At 45.5% G+C, this 15122-nt stretch overlaps 1 protein-coding gene across 1 annotated transcript; it reads left to right on the top strand.

The window, feature by feature from the left end:
- Positions 1-6113: 6113 nt before the first annotated feature.
- LOC128411658 (histone H3.v1-like) lies at positions 6114-6344 on the top strand (the record flags this gene model as incomplete). Its single annotated transcript, XM_053384068.1, is given in 1 exon segment — positions 6114-6344. A coding segment is annotated over 1 exon segment (231 nt), but the record flags the coding sequence as incomplete, so codon positions are not given.
- Between the last annotated feature and the right edge of the window lie 8778 nt (positions 6345-15122).

Genomic DNA, 15122 nt, shown 5'->3' on the forward strand with positions numbered 1-15122 from the left:
AAGCTGAGGCTCCAATACTTTGGCCACCTCATGAGAAGAGAAGACTCCCTTGAAATGACCCTGATGTTGGGAAAGATGGAGGGCACAAGGAGAAGGGGACGGCAGAGGACGAGATGGTTGGACAGTGTTCTCGAAGCTACCAGCATGAGTTTGACCAAAGTGCGGGAGGCAGTGGAAGACAGGAGTGCCTGGTGTGCTCTGGTCCATGGGGTCACGAAGAGTCGGACATGACTAAACGACTAAACAACAACACCTTAAAACACCCCTACACACACAATCTAACTGAGCCAGTGTGGGGTCGTGGTTAGAGTGTTAGGCTAGGATGTGGGGCAGCTGGGTTCAAATCTCGCTCAGCCACAAAACTCACTGGGTGACCTTGGGCCAGCCACAGTCTTTCAGCCTACTTCACCGGGTTGTTGTGAGGATTAAAAAATGGGGAGGGACAGAACCACACATGACACCTTGAGCTCCTTGGAGGAAACAGGGAAGGTATAAATGTAATAAATGCATAAATAAGATTGTATTCCTAGTTGATCTCAAAGAGTGCTGTGGAATGTAGGAAACAAGGCAGTATATCTAACTATGTTGAGTCAGAGTCATATTTCCCTTGGCAAACTACCAGTACCATATGCTGCTTGTTCAGCTAATGGAGATGGTGCTTATTTAATTCAGTAGAAAGTAGACTTCAAGCTGAGGAGGATTTGATTTTCAGCCGTAACCTACAATTAATACGTAACTTTCCCTTTTCTTTTTTGGCACTCAGTTTTAGGAGATCGCTGTAATTACGTTGTGATTTCCACCCCTACCCCCAAGCTCAGCACTTGTCCCAATGATATCCTTGGCTAGGTAAGGCCTAATGACACAAATCTGGGGGTCAGTAATGGCATGTCTAAGACAGGTTAGTGTTGAAAGCTGGAGGAGAATATCTTGAAATTATTCACTTGTGATGGGGTGAAAATTAATGCATCGCAAACCTTCAGCTTTGAAAGCCCAAGAGGTACCATAGGAGGTGGGGAATATTCCATTGTGGGGTGTGGTTGTGGTTTTTTGGGGGCCCCCCAAAGGCTTATGGATCTCACCTTTATCAGGATATTTATTGACACAGGAACATATGAAGTTGCCTTCTGCTGAGTCACACAGTTGAAGAAGAAGAAGAGTTTGGATTTGATATCCCACTACCCGAAGGAGTCTCAAAGCGGCTCCCAATCTCCTTTCCCTTCCTCCCCCACAACAAACACTCTGTGAGGTGAATGGGGCTGAAAGACTTCAGAGAAGTGTGATTAGCCCAAGGTCACCCAGCAGCTGCATGTGGCAGAGCGGGGAAGCGAACCCGGTTCACCAGATTACGAGTCTACCACTCTTAACCACTACACTACACTGGTTTTCATTGGTCCATCTGCTGAGGATTGAATTTGGGACCTTCTGCAGGAAAGGAAGATTTTCCACCACTTAGCTATAGCCCTTCTTCAAAACGTGCTCCCATAGCAGGCATCGAACCCGGGTTGCGATGGTGAACATACCAAATTATTCTACCACCAGGGAATGTGATAGGAGATGAGAAGGAAAAGGGTCTTCTTTACTGAATGTTGACTTCATGCTCTGCATGAGTATCGATAAAGCGACCGATGTATTAAGGAGGGTTATTGACAGCTTCCTGAGACGGCCCTGAACACAGGCCTGTGAGAGCACAGCTAATCCATGATGCCTGAATACAAGGTGGGAAGAAGTTCTCACCTCCTGGATGCTACTTTCAAGCAAGGGACAGATTAGGGGGTCTTGCCTGCATTCCTGGCCAGTTATGTAGCCCCATTAGATGTAGTGGAGGCTGGTCCAGAAGAGCAAACGGGACTCTGCCCCAGCAACTTCAGGATGCCCTCAGATGGCCTCCACCTGCCTGCCTTCCGAGGATGACTCTGTTGCCCTTGTAAAACTGAGCAGGGAGAAGAATGAGGAGAAAGCTAGAAAGAGCTGGTTCTCCCTGTCATTGGCTCTGGCACCACTGAATGTTGGGCTTCTTCCCCACCAGTCCCAATGGATCACACTGTGTTTGTGGGAGACGTCATAAAATCCTAGAATTACAGAGTTGGAAGGTACCCCAGGGGTCATCTAGTCCAACCCCCTGCAATGCAGGAAGCTCAGCTAAAACATCCATGACAAATGGCCACCCAACTTCTGCTTAAAAACCTCCATGGAAGGAGATTCCACAACCTCCTGAGGGAGACCTTTCCACTGTCGAACAGATCTTACTGTCAGAAAGTTTTTCCTGATGTTTATTAAGAATCTCCTTTCTTGTAACTTGCAGCCATGGGTCAAGTCCTACCCTCCAGAGCAGGAGAAAGCAAGTTTGTTCCCTCTTCCATGTGATAGCCCTTATGATATTTAAAGATGCCTATCACATCTCCTCTTTCCCAGGCTAAACATACCCAGCTCCTTCAAGCACTCCTCATAAGGCTTGGTTTCCAGACTCTTGATCATCTTGGTCACCCTCCTCTCCATAATAATAATAATAATAATAATAATAATAATAATAATAATAATAATTTATTTATACCCCACCCATCTGGCTGGGTTTTCCCAGCCACTCTGGGCAGCTTCCAACAAAATATTAAAATGCAATAGTCTATTCAACATTAAAAGCTTTCCTAAACAGGGCTGCCTTCAGATGTCTTCTAAAAGTCTGGTAGTTGCTTTCTCTTTGACATCTGGTGGGAGGGCATTCCACAGGGCGGGTGCCACTACCGAGAAGGCCCTCTGCTTGGTTCCCTGCACACATTCCAGCTTGTCAACATCCTTCCTAAATTGTGGTGGCCAGAAGTGGACACGGTACTCTAGGTGTGGTTTGACCAAGGAGTAATAGAATGGTACTATTACTTTGCTTGATGTCCATGGATATCTGTACCAAGCCTGTGCAGATAAGAGGCATCCAGGAAAAAGTTACTGTTCAAAAACCCTGGAAAAAAATCAACACTTGGTGATGGTGGCATAGTAAGTTTCCCTTGCTGAGCTCTTGTGCATTAAGAAAAATAAAATAAAAATGAAATTTACCCAAGGCTTTTAGTTTTAAGGGAAAGCAATTTAGGTGAAATGTATTTATGGTAATTTCCTAGTAAGTGTGTTTTCAACTGAACAACTGCCAAAATCTTCACCCCCCCTTTTCTTCCCCCTCCCTCTCTCTCTCTCTCTCATATGTTGAGACATCTTCACTTTGCAGCCTGGCTTATTTTCATAACCACTCAGCTTTCTGCCTGTTGTTTCCTAGGCTGTTATTCAAATTACATATATTCCTGTTATTATTTCCATCATTTAGCATGCATTTGACAGAGATCTTATTTTTATGCTCTCTTGCCCTGCCAAATGTGCTAACTGTTCTTTTTCGTTGGGGGTAGGGCATGGGGGAGGGAGAATATATAACTTAAAAAGAAAAGAAAAGAAATACCAACGATTTTTATTTTTTTAAAGAAATGTACAAGTCCGTATGTGTTTGTGTGCACCGGCGAGCTTCATAAAAAGAAATGGCTGCGTATGATAAAGCTATATCTCTTGACTTTAATAGCTAGTTATTTCAAATATTATCTCTGGGATCTCAATTCCCAGCAAACGAAACACCCACATTGTGAGGCACAGGCCACATCTGCACCATACACTTAAAGGCAGTATGATACTGCTTTAAACAGCCGTGGCTTCCAGCAAAGAATCCTGGGAAATGTAGTTAGTTAAAGGGACGCGGGTGGAGCTTTGGGTTAAACCACAAAGCCTAGGGCTTGCCGATCAGAAGGTTGGCAGTTCGAATCCCTGAGACGGGGTGAGCTCCCATTGCTCGGTCCCAGTTCCTGCCAACCTCGCAGTTCAAAAGCATGAAGTGCAAGTAGATAAATAGGTACCGCACTGGCAGGAAGCTAAATGGCATTTCCGTGCGCTGCTCTGGTTTGCCAGAAGCGGCTTAGTCATGCTGGCCACATGACCTGGAAGCTGAACGCCAGCTCCCTCGGCCAGTAAAGCGAGATGAGCACCGCAATCCCAGAGTCGGTCATGACTGGACCCAACGGTCAAGGGTCCCTTTAACATTAAAGGTGCTGAGACTGCTTAGGAGACTCCTATTCCCAGAGTGGTTTAACAGCCAATCCCTCTTCCCAGGGAACTCTGGGAATTGTAGCTTGGGGAGGGGAGGAACAGAGGGTCCATTGAGTTCATTACCTTATGAAGTAGGAAGGTGACCAATCAGCTGCTCACAGGAAATGATGAAATGTGGGCTGTATGTTGGGCTGCATGGATACAGAGCTTTTCTTCAGATAATGTGAGATCCAGGAAGGAAGGAAGACTGTGGATTTCAGTGGAGGCCAGAGTGGAGCTGCTTTTTCACCCACCAAAGTGGGTTACTTCTTGAAGGACAGGATGATGAGGCCCGTGGACATTGTTGGAAACAACAATTAAATCTCACCTATCAGGCAGCAACAGTGCTAATGCATGGAGAGAAAGAAAACATGAGTGATATTGAATGTCAGTCATGCTGTGAGTCATGTTCAGTGATTTTAATGCTCTGAGTTGACTAACACTGGGATATTACGCCACAAGGCAATTTAGGAAGAATGTAGACAATGTCCTTATACCAAATCAGATCATTGGTCCATCAAGTTCAACATTGTCTACTTGGAAAGCATACGCTCCACCTACTGAGCTTCAAGTCCTTTCCTTTAAGCAGCCATGAGCCTCACTTGCTTGCTCTGCATCAGCAAATATTCTCACATTCTTAATTATTTTTATTTAGGAATGATTTCTCTCTTTGGTAGTGGGATCAGCGGTGGTGAAAACAAAAGATAAAGCTCTGGCTGTGCATCTTCAATTAATTAATTGATTAATTAATTCTGGAATTTATGCCCTTCTTCCTAACCAAAGCTCTCAAAACGGGTTACAGCTACTGCGGCAACAACTTCTACAATAGAAGAGTAAAACACCCCACCATAATACAATTAAGCGAGTCATAAAATGTCAGCACACAATGAATCAGCAGCAGGAAACCATAAAATCAATTTCAGAATACAGCCACATATAAGTAATCAAATTGGTTATGACAAAGAAGCAGACCCAGTAAAAAAAAGGAACCAGTCTGAACCATACACTGTAGTCAGATGTCCAGGAAAGCCTTTGTGGATAAGACAATGCATACGTAGGGTGCCACAACAAAGTAGGCCCTATAACATGTTAGGATAGATGTCACACCTCAGATGTTTAATATACCCCTGAGCATGGCTTTCTCAAAAGAGCTTATGAAGAAGGGATTCCTGAAGTTAAGCAGGACTCAGTCAGTTTAGGTCTTTAATTATATACACAGCTTACTTTTAATGAGTCAGACTATTCAATGAGTCCTGAAAGCAACATAGGACACTGACCAGGCACAAACTTGCTGAGCAATGTGGTGGCCTCATGCACCTTCCAATCAACTCCATTGGAGCCAGTCATAAAGCCATAGGCCTGAACAAAAGGATATATCTTAGGTGATCACCTAAACATTGTCCCCGTAGTCTAGGGGAAGCAAATGTGTTGACCTCCTTATGTTGCTGGACTACAGCTCCCATCATACCTGACCAACCTGGCTGGGGCTGATGGGAGTTATAGCACAACATTTTTTGGGGGGGAGGATCCACATTGGCTATGCCTGATCTACTCCAATCCCCTGATCAATGCAGGCAGTTGAGAGCTAGAGCATCTCCAACAGTGATTGTCTATCTAGCATTTACTTCTGGGACTAGCCTAGCCAGACTAGCATATCTTCCTGTGACACTAGTAACAAAGCTGAAGAAGAAGAAGACAAGGAAGGAGGGAGGAGGAGGAGGAGGAGGAGGAGGAGGAGGAGGAGGAGGAGGAGGAGGAAGAAGAAGAAGAAGAAGAATAGGAAGAGGAGGAGGAGGAAGAGGAGGAGAAGGAGGAAGAAGAAGAAGAAGAAGAAGAAGAAGAAGAAGAAGAAGAAGAAGAAGAAAAGGAAGGAGGGAGGAGGAGGAGGAGGAGGAGGAGGAAGAAGAAGAAGAAGAAGAAGAAGAAGAAGAAGAAGAAGAAGACAAGGAAGGAGGGAGGAGGAGGAAGAAGAAGAAGAATAGGAGGAGGAGGAAGAGGAGGAGGAAGAGGAGGAGGAAGAAGAAGAAGAATAGGAGGAGGAGGAGGAGGAAGAGGAGGGGGAGGAGGGGGAGGAGGAAGAAGAAGAAGAGGAGGAGGAGGAAGAGAAGGAAGAAGAAGAAGAGGAGGAGGAGGAGGAGGAAGAGGAGGAGGAGGGGGAAGAAGAAGAAGAAGAAGAGGAGGAGGAGGAGGAGGAGGAGGAGGAGGAGGAGGAGGAGGAGGAGGAGGAGGAGGAGGAGGAGATGACCCTTGTCTCCCTTCCAACTCTACAATTCGAGGAGGAGGAGAAAAAGAAGACGACAAAAAAGACCTATTTGACAACAGCCATTCTGCTCTGCGCCACCACCAATAACAGCAGAGGCTCCATTTTGTGGCTTGCTTTGACCTTGGGTAGTTCAGCCGGCATCAGATCGACAGCCTTCCCTGCCAATTTCCACACCCATAATAGAAAGCTCCTACCCCGTGTGAGCGCATCCCGCTGAAGATGTGCCAATGGAAGTAATTATGTGATGATACTATTTAACGTTGCCTAAAATACTCTCCCCAGGTTCTTTCAGACCCTGTGTCTTATATCTTGTTGAAGCAATTTTATATCATGCCTTTCAAGTACTGTAATGGCCACTTGCATTGACAGAATCCTCGTAAAAAAGAAGACCGAGACCTCGCTCATGAAGTGCTATTGATTTTCCCTTTTCCTCTCTTCCCCCACCTCCTTCCCTGAGTCCTTTCCAGAGTTGCCAAAGATACAACGCTGTTGTTAAAGAGAGAGCGGCGGCACTTTGGCCTTCAATACCGCAGGAGGGTTCCTGTGTAAGCAAGCCATCAATGGGTTGTGGCGATAAATAATGCATCTGGGTGATCACGCACCGTATTTGGGTTTCGTCAGCTATATGTGACTCAGCACTCGCTCTGGCCCAATGTTTTCTTTTGTGTTTTCCAGAGGCTGCAGGAAATTGTTCAAAGTAGAAGTGCAAATCTGTCACTGGCTATGCAACGAGGTCAAGGAAGAAGACGCAGAGCGTTGCTTTAAGTTGATGTTATCCACAAGCATCGATGGGGAAAACCACCTCCCTGCAAACATATTTCGTGGGCATATTGCATGTTGCAGTGAGGGGCCAATTGTTGATGGAATCATAGAATAGAATCATAGAATCATAGAGTTGGAAGAGACCACAAGGGCCATCGAGTCCAACCCCCTGCCAAGCAAGAAACAACCACCAGAGCACTCCTGACATATGGTTGTCAAGCCTCTGCTTAAAGACCTCCAAAGAAGGAGACTCCACCACACTCCTTGGCAGCAAATTCCACTGTCGAACAGCTCTTACTGTCAGGAAGTTCTTCCTAATGTTTAGGTGGAATCTTCTTTCTTGTAGTTTGGATCCATTGCTCCGTGTCCGCTTCTCTGGAGCAGCAGAAAACAACCTTTCTCCCTCCTCTATGTGACATCCTTTTATATATTTGAACATGGCTATCATATCACCCCTTAGCCTCCTGTTCTCCAGGCTAAACATGCCCAGCTCTCTTAGCCGTTCCTCATAAGGCATCGTTTCCAGGCCTTTGACCATTTTGGTTGCCCTCCTCTGGACACGTTCCAGTTTGTCAGTGTCCTTCTTGAACTGTGGTGCCCAGAACTGGACACAGTACTCCAGGTGAGGTCTGACCAGAGCAGAATACAGTGGCACTATTACTTCCCTTGATCTAGATGCTATACTCCTATTGATGCAGCCCAGAATTGCATTGGCTTTTTTAGCTGCCGCGTCACACTGTTGGCTCATGTCAAGTTTGTGGTCAACCAAGACTCCTAGATCCTTTTCACATGTACTGCTCTCAAGCCAGGTGTCACCCATCTTGTATTTGTGCCTCTCATTTTTTTTGCCCAAGTGCAATACTTTCTATTTCTCCCTGTTAAAATTCATCTTGTTTGTTTTGGCCCAGTTCTCTAATCTGTCAAGGTGGTTTTGAAGTGTGATCCTGTCCTCTGGGGTGTTAGCCACCCCTCCCAGTTTGGTGTCATCTGCAAATTTGATCAGGATGCCCTTGAGTCCATCATCCAAGTCATTGATAAAGATGTTGAATAAGACCGGGCCCAAGACAGAACCCTGTGGCACCCCACTAGTCACTCTTCTATGGGTGGTAACAGCTAGGCTTCCAGGTAAGGATGTGTTGGGGGATGGATGGCGGTTGGAGGATGGATGGCGGCTAACAGATTGAGGTTGAATCCTGACATGACAAAATTACTGTTTTGGGGGGACAGGAGGTGGGCAGGCGTGGAGGATTCCCTGGTCCTGAATGGGGTAACTCTGCCCCTGAAGGACCAGGTGTGCAGCCTGGGAGTCATTCTGGACTCATAGCTGTCCATGGAGGCACAGGTCAGTTCTGTGTCCAGGGCAGCTGTTTATCAGCGCCATCTGGTACACAGGCTGAGACCCTACCTGCTCGCAGACTGTCTCCCCAGAGTGGTGCATGCTCTAGTTATCTCCCGCTTGGACTAATGCAAAGTGCTCTATGTGGGGCTACCTTTGAAGGTGACCCAGAAACTACAACTAATCCAGAATGCGACAGCTAGACTGGTGACTGGGAGTGGCTGCCAAGACCACATAACACCGGTCTAGAAAGACCTACATTGGCTCCCAGTACATTTCCAGGCACAATTCAAAGTGCTGGTACTGACCTTTAAAGCCCTAAACGGACTCGGTTCAGAACACCTGAAGGAGCATCTCCACCCCCATCATTCTGCCTGGACACTGAGGTCCAGCACTGAGGGCCTTCTGGCGGTTCCCTCACTGTGAGAAGCCAAGTTACAGAGAACCAGGCAGAGGGCCTTTTTGGTAGTGGCACCGGCCCTGTGGAACACCCTCCCATCAGATGTCAAGGAAACAAACAATTATCTGACTTTTAGAAGACATCTGAAGGCAGCCCTGTTTAGGGAAGCTTTTAATATTTGATTAAGTATTGTGTTTTAGTATTTTGCTAGAAGCAGCCCACAGTGGCTGGGGAAACCCAGCCAGGTGGGCGGGGTATAAATAATACATTATTATTATTATTATTATTATTATTATTATTATTATTATTATATTAACAACTTCCAACTCTAAGATTCTATGATTCTGTGATTCTGTGTTTATTAGTTTTCAAGTATAATACAGTGGTACCTCGGGTTACAGACGCTTCAGGTTACAGGCTCCGCTAACCCAGAAATAGTACCTCAGGTTAAGAACTTTGCTTCAGGATGAGAACAGAAATTGTGCTCCGGCTGCGCAGCAGCAGCGGGAGGCCCCCATTAGGTAAAGTGGTACCTCAGGTTAAGAACAGTTTCAGGTTAAGAATGGACCTCCATAACGAATTAAGTTCTTAACCCGAGGTACCACTGTAATCCAATAATAGCTGATCGGAAGGTCGGCGGTTCGAATCCCCGTGACGGGGATTCTGTCCCTGCTCCTGCTAACCTAGCAGTTTGAAAACACATCAAAGTTCAAGTAGATAAATAGGTACTGCTCTGACAGGAAGGTAAACAATGTTTCCGTGCACTGCTCTGGCTCACCAGAAGCGGTTTAGTCATGCTGGCCACATGACCTGGAAGCTGTACGCAGGCTCCCTCGGCCAATAAAGCGAGATGAGCGCTGGAACCCCAGAGTCGTCCATGACTGGACTTAACGGTCAGGGGTTCTTTTTACCTTTACCTTTGTACTGCCCTATACCTGAAGGTCTCAGGGCTGTTCACAGAAAAGATCAACACAAAAACCACAATTTTAAAAATCAGAATAAAGCCAATAACCCAATAACCTCCCCGCCCCCACAAAAGAGCCAAATTTTAAAAGGGCATAGGATATCAATCAGATCAACTAGGGTCAATCAGATATACGAGGGTAAATGATGCAAGAGCAATGCATATTTTAGTGAAAATAGCACACAAGATGAACTTTATTAGGGAAAACGCTTTGCAAAAAGAGACGTATTAGGCAAAACTGTACACAGCAATGTGCACATTAGGAGAAAGTCACCCTAAAATACGGGTGAGATTTCAGGAGAAGGCTCCCCTCTCCCCATTGCAAATTAACATAGAATTGTGGAGAACTGAACTGAAAATTGGAAAAATGAGAAATTGACAGCAACTGAAACTTGCAGATGTATAGGATCATAGAATTGTAGAGTTGGATGGTTCCCGAGGGTCATCTAGTCCAACCCTCTGCAATGCAGGACTCACAGCTACAGAATCCCTGACGATACGATATGATACAATAATCTTTATTGTCATTGTCCCATACAGATTATCCCAACCTGGTTAGCCCCCTAAAAACTCTGATACCCCATAATTAAATACAACATACTCCCATAGAGACTACCTTACACTGCGTTTAAAACCAAAATCACATTTGGATAGAAACTGTTTCTTAGGCGGCTAGTCCTAGTCTTTATGACCCTGTTCCTTCTTCCAGAAGGCAGAAGCTGAAATAGATCATTTCCGGGGTGCACACTATCCTGCGCTATCTCTGCAGCTTTCTTATGGCACCTGGAAGCATAGATTTGATCCAAGGTGGGAAGAGTGCACCCAATTATTCTCTCCGCAGTCTTTACAACCCTGGACAGCATTGTTTTTCCCCTGACTGTGCAGCTCCCAAACCACAAACACAGACCATAAGTGAAGGACACTGACAAACTGGAACGTGTCCAGAGGAGGGCAACCAAAATGGTCAAAGGCCTGGAAACAATGCCTTATGAGGAACGGCTAAGGGAGCTGGGCATGTTTAGCCTGGAGAAGAGGAGGTTAAGGGGTGATATGATAGCCATGTTCAAATATATAAAAGGATGTCACATAGAGGAGGGAGAAAGGTTGTTTTCTGCTGCTCCAGAGAAGTGGACACGGAGCAATGGATCCAAACTACAAGAAAGAAGATTCCACCTAAACATTAGGAAGAACTTACTGACAGTAAGAGCTGTTTGACAGTGGAATTTGCTGCCAAGGAGTGTGGTGGAGTCTCCTTCTTTGGAGGTCTTTAAGCAGAGGCTTGACAACCATATGTCAGGAGTGCTCTGATGGTGTTCCTGCTTGGCAGGGGGTTGGACTCGATGGCCCTTGTGGTCTCTTCCAACTCTATGATTCTATGATTCTAATACACTCTCAACAGTACAATGGTAAAATGCCATCAACAGGTCCTTTGAGAGATTGTTTTTCCCGAGGATTCTCAGAAAATATAACCTCTTCTGTGCTCTCTTCATCAGGTCTTTGCTGTTTTCTCCCCAGGTTAGGTCATCTCTCAACTCCATGGTTGGAGATGGCCATAATAATAATAATAATAATAATAATAATAATAATAATAATAATAATTTATTTATACCCCGCCCATCTGGCTGAGTCTCCCCAGCCACTCTGGGCAGCTCCCAATCAAGTGTTAAAAACAATACAGCATTAAATATTAAAAACTTCCCTAAACAGGGCTGCCTTCAGATGTCTTTTAAAGATAGGATAGCTGCTTATTTCCTTCACATCTGAAGGGAGGGCGTTCCACAGGGCGGGCGCCACTACCGAGAAGGCCCTCTGCCTGGTTCCCTGTAACCTCACTTCTCGCAATGAGGGAACCGCCCCAGAAGGCCCTCAGCGCTGGATCGCAGTGTCCGGGCTGAACGATGGGGTGGAGACGCTCCTTCAGGTATACAGGACCGAGGCCGTTTAGGGCTTTAAAGGTCAGCACTAACACTTTGCCATCACCATCCAACCTCTGCTTAAAAACCTCTGGTGAAGGAAAGTCCACCACCTTCTGAGGGAGTCCTTCCCTCTCTCTTGAACTAGTCTTACTTTAAACAGAAGGATTTCTGAACTTCCCCATTCCCAAACTCACTCTTATCGCTACTTGAGGCCTCACTATGATTTGATATTCTGAACAATGACTGACTGGCTTCTCTTTCGTTTCCACACACTTCCTTCTCTCCCTACCCTCAGGAGAAACAAGTGTGCAAATCAGAAAACAACTCAGCATTCCTTACGATGACAATATTGAGATCTTTCCCTACAAGTTACCCATAGACAATTACAGCTGTCAGTACCGTTCTCTTGCCATGGAAACTTTTGTTTTACGGAACAATTGATCTTCTTATCAGATCCACTCATTCCCTTGTTGTAGTAATGAACAATGGTACATCTGAGAGAGAAATTCAAAGTGCATCATTTATCTTCCCCTATTTTCAATTAGGCCGAGTAAAGTGTAAGTCAGTTCCAGGCTACACTATGGGAGCCGGGTAGGTAAATTTATTACACCACTAGAGTGCTAATCTTAGCAGATGGTGGGGAGAAAAAAAATACTTCCAGCATGAAATATGCTAAAGCAGTAAATCCAAAAACAAGGTGGATGTTATCAACTAATACCTCCCCAGTGTGAGGTAAAAATCCTACATGACAATTCAGCATTCTTGTACACTCTGGGTGGATGTTGCTGGATATGGGGTACTCTCCGGGAAGAGAAACACAAGCACAATGAGGATAAAAGGCACCCGGTGGACTGTTTAAACTATGTCTAATGAAGGAGACGGGCAGATTTGGCTTTGGAATTCTCTCTCTCCTTCCCCTAGACAGCCATTTCCCCCCTTTGCCTACAGCTAAAGGGGGGAGACACTTAGGACGGAAGCTTTTATTTTTACCCATCACCAAAAGGCATACCGGCGTCAATGATACCAGTGTGGAGAGGGGAAATAAGATACTTCTCCGAAAAAGTGAAGGGTCACATGTTAAGAGACTAGGAGAGTTATTTGAATGGAGAAGTGTAGGAAGCAAAGTCTGCCAAGGATCATTTTTGTGCATTTTGTTGTTGTTGTTTAGTCGTTTAGTCGTGCCCGACTCTTGGGTTTTGTTAGTGGAACAATCCATCTTTTTCCATCGGGGAGGTTCCACTGATGGGCAAACTGGGGAATTTCCCTTCCAAGAATCCCCTCCAAAGCCATGGTCCAACCTTTGCCCTGTCACCCACAGCAACAGCAGTACATTTCCAGTATCTGAGAGTCTTCTGTCCCTCTTCTCTGCCTTGTCATTGTTTAGTCGTTTAGTCGTGTCCGACTCTTCGTGACCCCATGGACCAGAGCATGCCAGGCACTCCTGTCTCCCACTGCCTCCCGCACTTTGGTCAAACTCATGCTGGTAGCTTCGAGAACACTGTTCAACCATCTCGTCCTCTGTCGTCGCCTTCTCCTTGTGCCCTCCATTTTCCCCAACATCAGGGTCTTTTCCAGGAAGTCTTCTCTTCTCATGAGGTGGCCAAAGTATTGGAGCCTCAGCTTCAGGATCAGTCCTTCTAGTGAGCACTCAGGGCTGATTTCCTTCAGAATGGATAGGTTTGATCTTCTTGCAGTCCATGGGGACTCTCAAGAGTCTCCTCCAGCACCATAATTCAAAAGCATCAATTCTTCGGCGATCAGCCTTCTTTATGGTCCAGCTCTTAACATCTAGAGCAGTGTTCCTCAAACCTGGGTCCCCAGCTGCTTTTGGACTACAAATCATTCCTAGCTAGCAAGACCAGTGGTCAGGGATGATGGGAATTATAGTCCCAAAACAGCTGGAGACCCAAGTTTGGGAAATACTGATTTAGAGGTAGGGGTGGACAGTGAGGTGGGCCCAGTTTGCTGATGATACTGAATTGTTCAGGTCTGTTAACACAAGAAGAGATTGCAAAAGGACCTCTCCAACTGGTAGAATTGCAAATGCAATATATGCAATTGCAATATGACCCGCTCAATATCTCATTCCTGATCTGAGAATATATTTTTTTTATCAAGAATGAGATACTGGGGCCATATTGGATAGCTCAGTGAAGATGATGTTGACCTAATGTGTGGCGGCTGTTGTAAAGGCAGATTCTACACTGGGGATCATAAGGAAAGGAACTGAAAACAAAACTGCCGATATCATAAGGGCATCATGCCAACCTATGGCGCAACTATACTTGGAATACTTTGTACAGTTCTGGTCACCTCATCTTGAAAGGGATATTGCAGATGTAGCCTACCTTGATTTCAGCAAGGCATTTGACAAGGTGCCCCATGATATTCTTGTAAATGCCTTTCGCTTTGATCTTGCTACAGAACGGAAAGCAGACTTCCTTTTTGGTGCTTGTCCGTCTCGGTATCCAATTTCTTTAATTTTAGTGCCCAATATTTACAAGGAGAAATGTAAAGTATTGCACTTGGGCAAAAAAAAAATGAGAGGCACAAATACAAGATGGGTGACACCTGGCTTGAGAGCAGTACATGTGAAAAGGATCTAGGAGTCTTGGTTGACCACAAACTTGACATGAGCCAACAGTGTGACGCGGCAGCTAAAAAAGCCAATGCAATTCTGGGCTGCATCAATAGGAGTATAGCATCTAGATCAAGAGAAGTAATAGTGCCACTGTATTCTGCTCTGGTCAGACCTCACCTGAAGTACTGTGTCCAGTTCTGGGCACCACAGTTCAAGAAGGACACTGAGAAACTGGAACGTGTCCAGAGGAGGGCAACCAAAATGGTCAAAGGCCTGGAAACGATGCCTTATGAGCAACGGCTAAGGGAGCTGGGCATGTTTAGCCTGGAGAAGAGGAGGTTAAGGGGTGATATGATAGCCATGTTCAAATATATAAAAGGATGTCACATAGAGGAGGGAGAAAGGTTGTTTTCTGCTGCTCCAGAGAAGCGGACACGGAGCAATGGATCCAAACTACAAGAAAGAAGATTCCACCTAAACATTAGGAAGAACTTCCTGACAGTAAGAGCTGTTTGACAGTGGAATTTGCTGCCAAGGAGTGTGGTGGAGTCTCCTTCTTTGGAGGTCTTTAAGCAGAGGCTTGACAACCATATGTCAGGAGTGCTCTGATGGTGTTTCCTGCTTGGCAGGGGGTTGGACTCGATGGCCCTTGTGGTCTCTTCCAACTCTATGATTCTATGATTCTATGAGAGTTGCAAAAGGTTCAGAAAAAAGGAAACCAAAATGATCTAGGGGATGCAGGGACTTATTTTAACTTTGCAAACCTATAGATGTTGTGATTTTTAATATA

This window comes from Podarcis raffonei, chromosome 3, assembly GCF_027172205.1.
Source record: "Podarcis raffonei isolate rPodRaf1 chromosome 3, rPodRaf1.pri, whole genome shotgun sequence".
Lineage (NCBI taxonomy): Eukaryota > Metazoa > Chordata > Lepidosauria > Squamata > Lacertidae > Podarcis > Podarcis raffonei.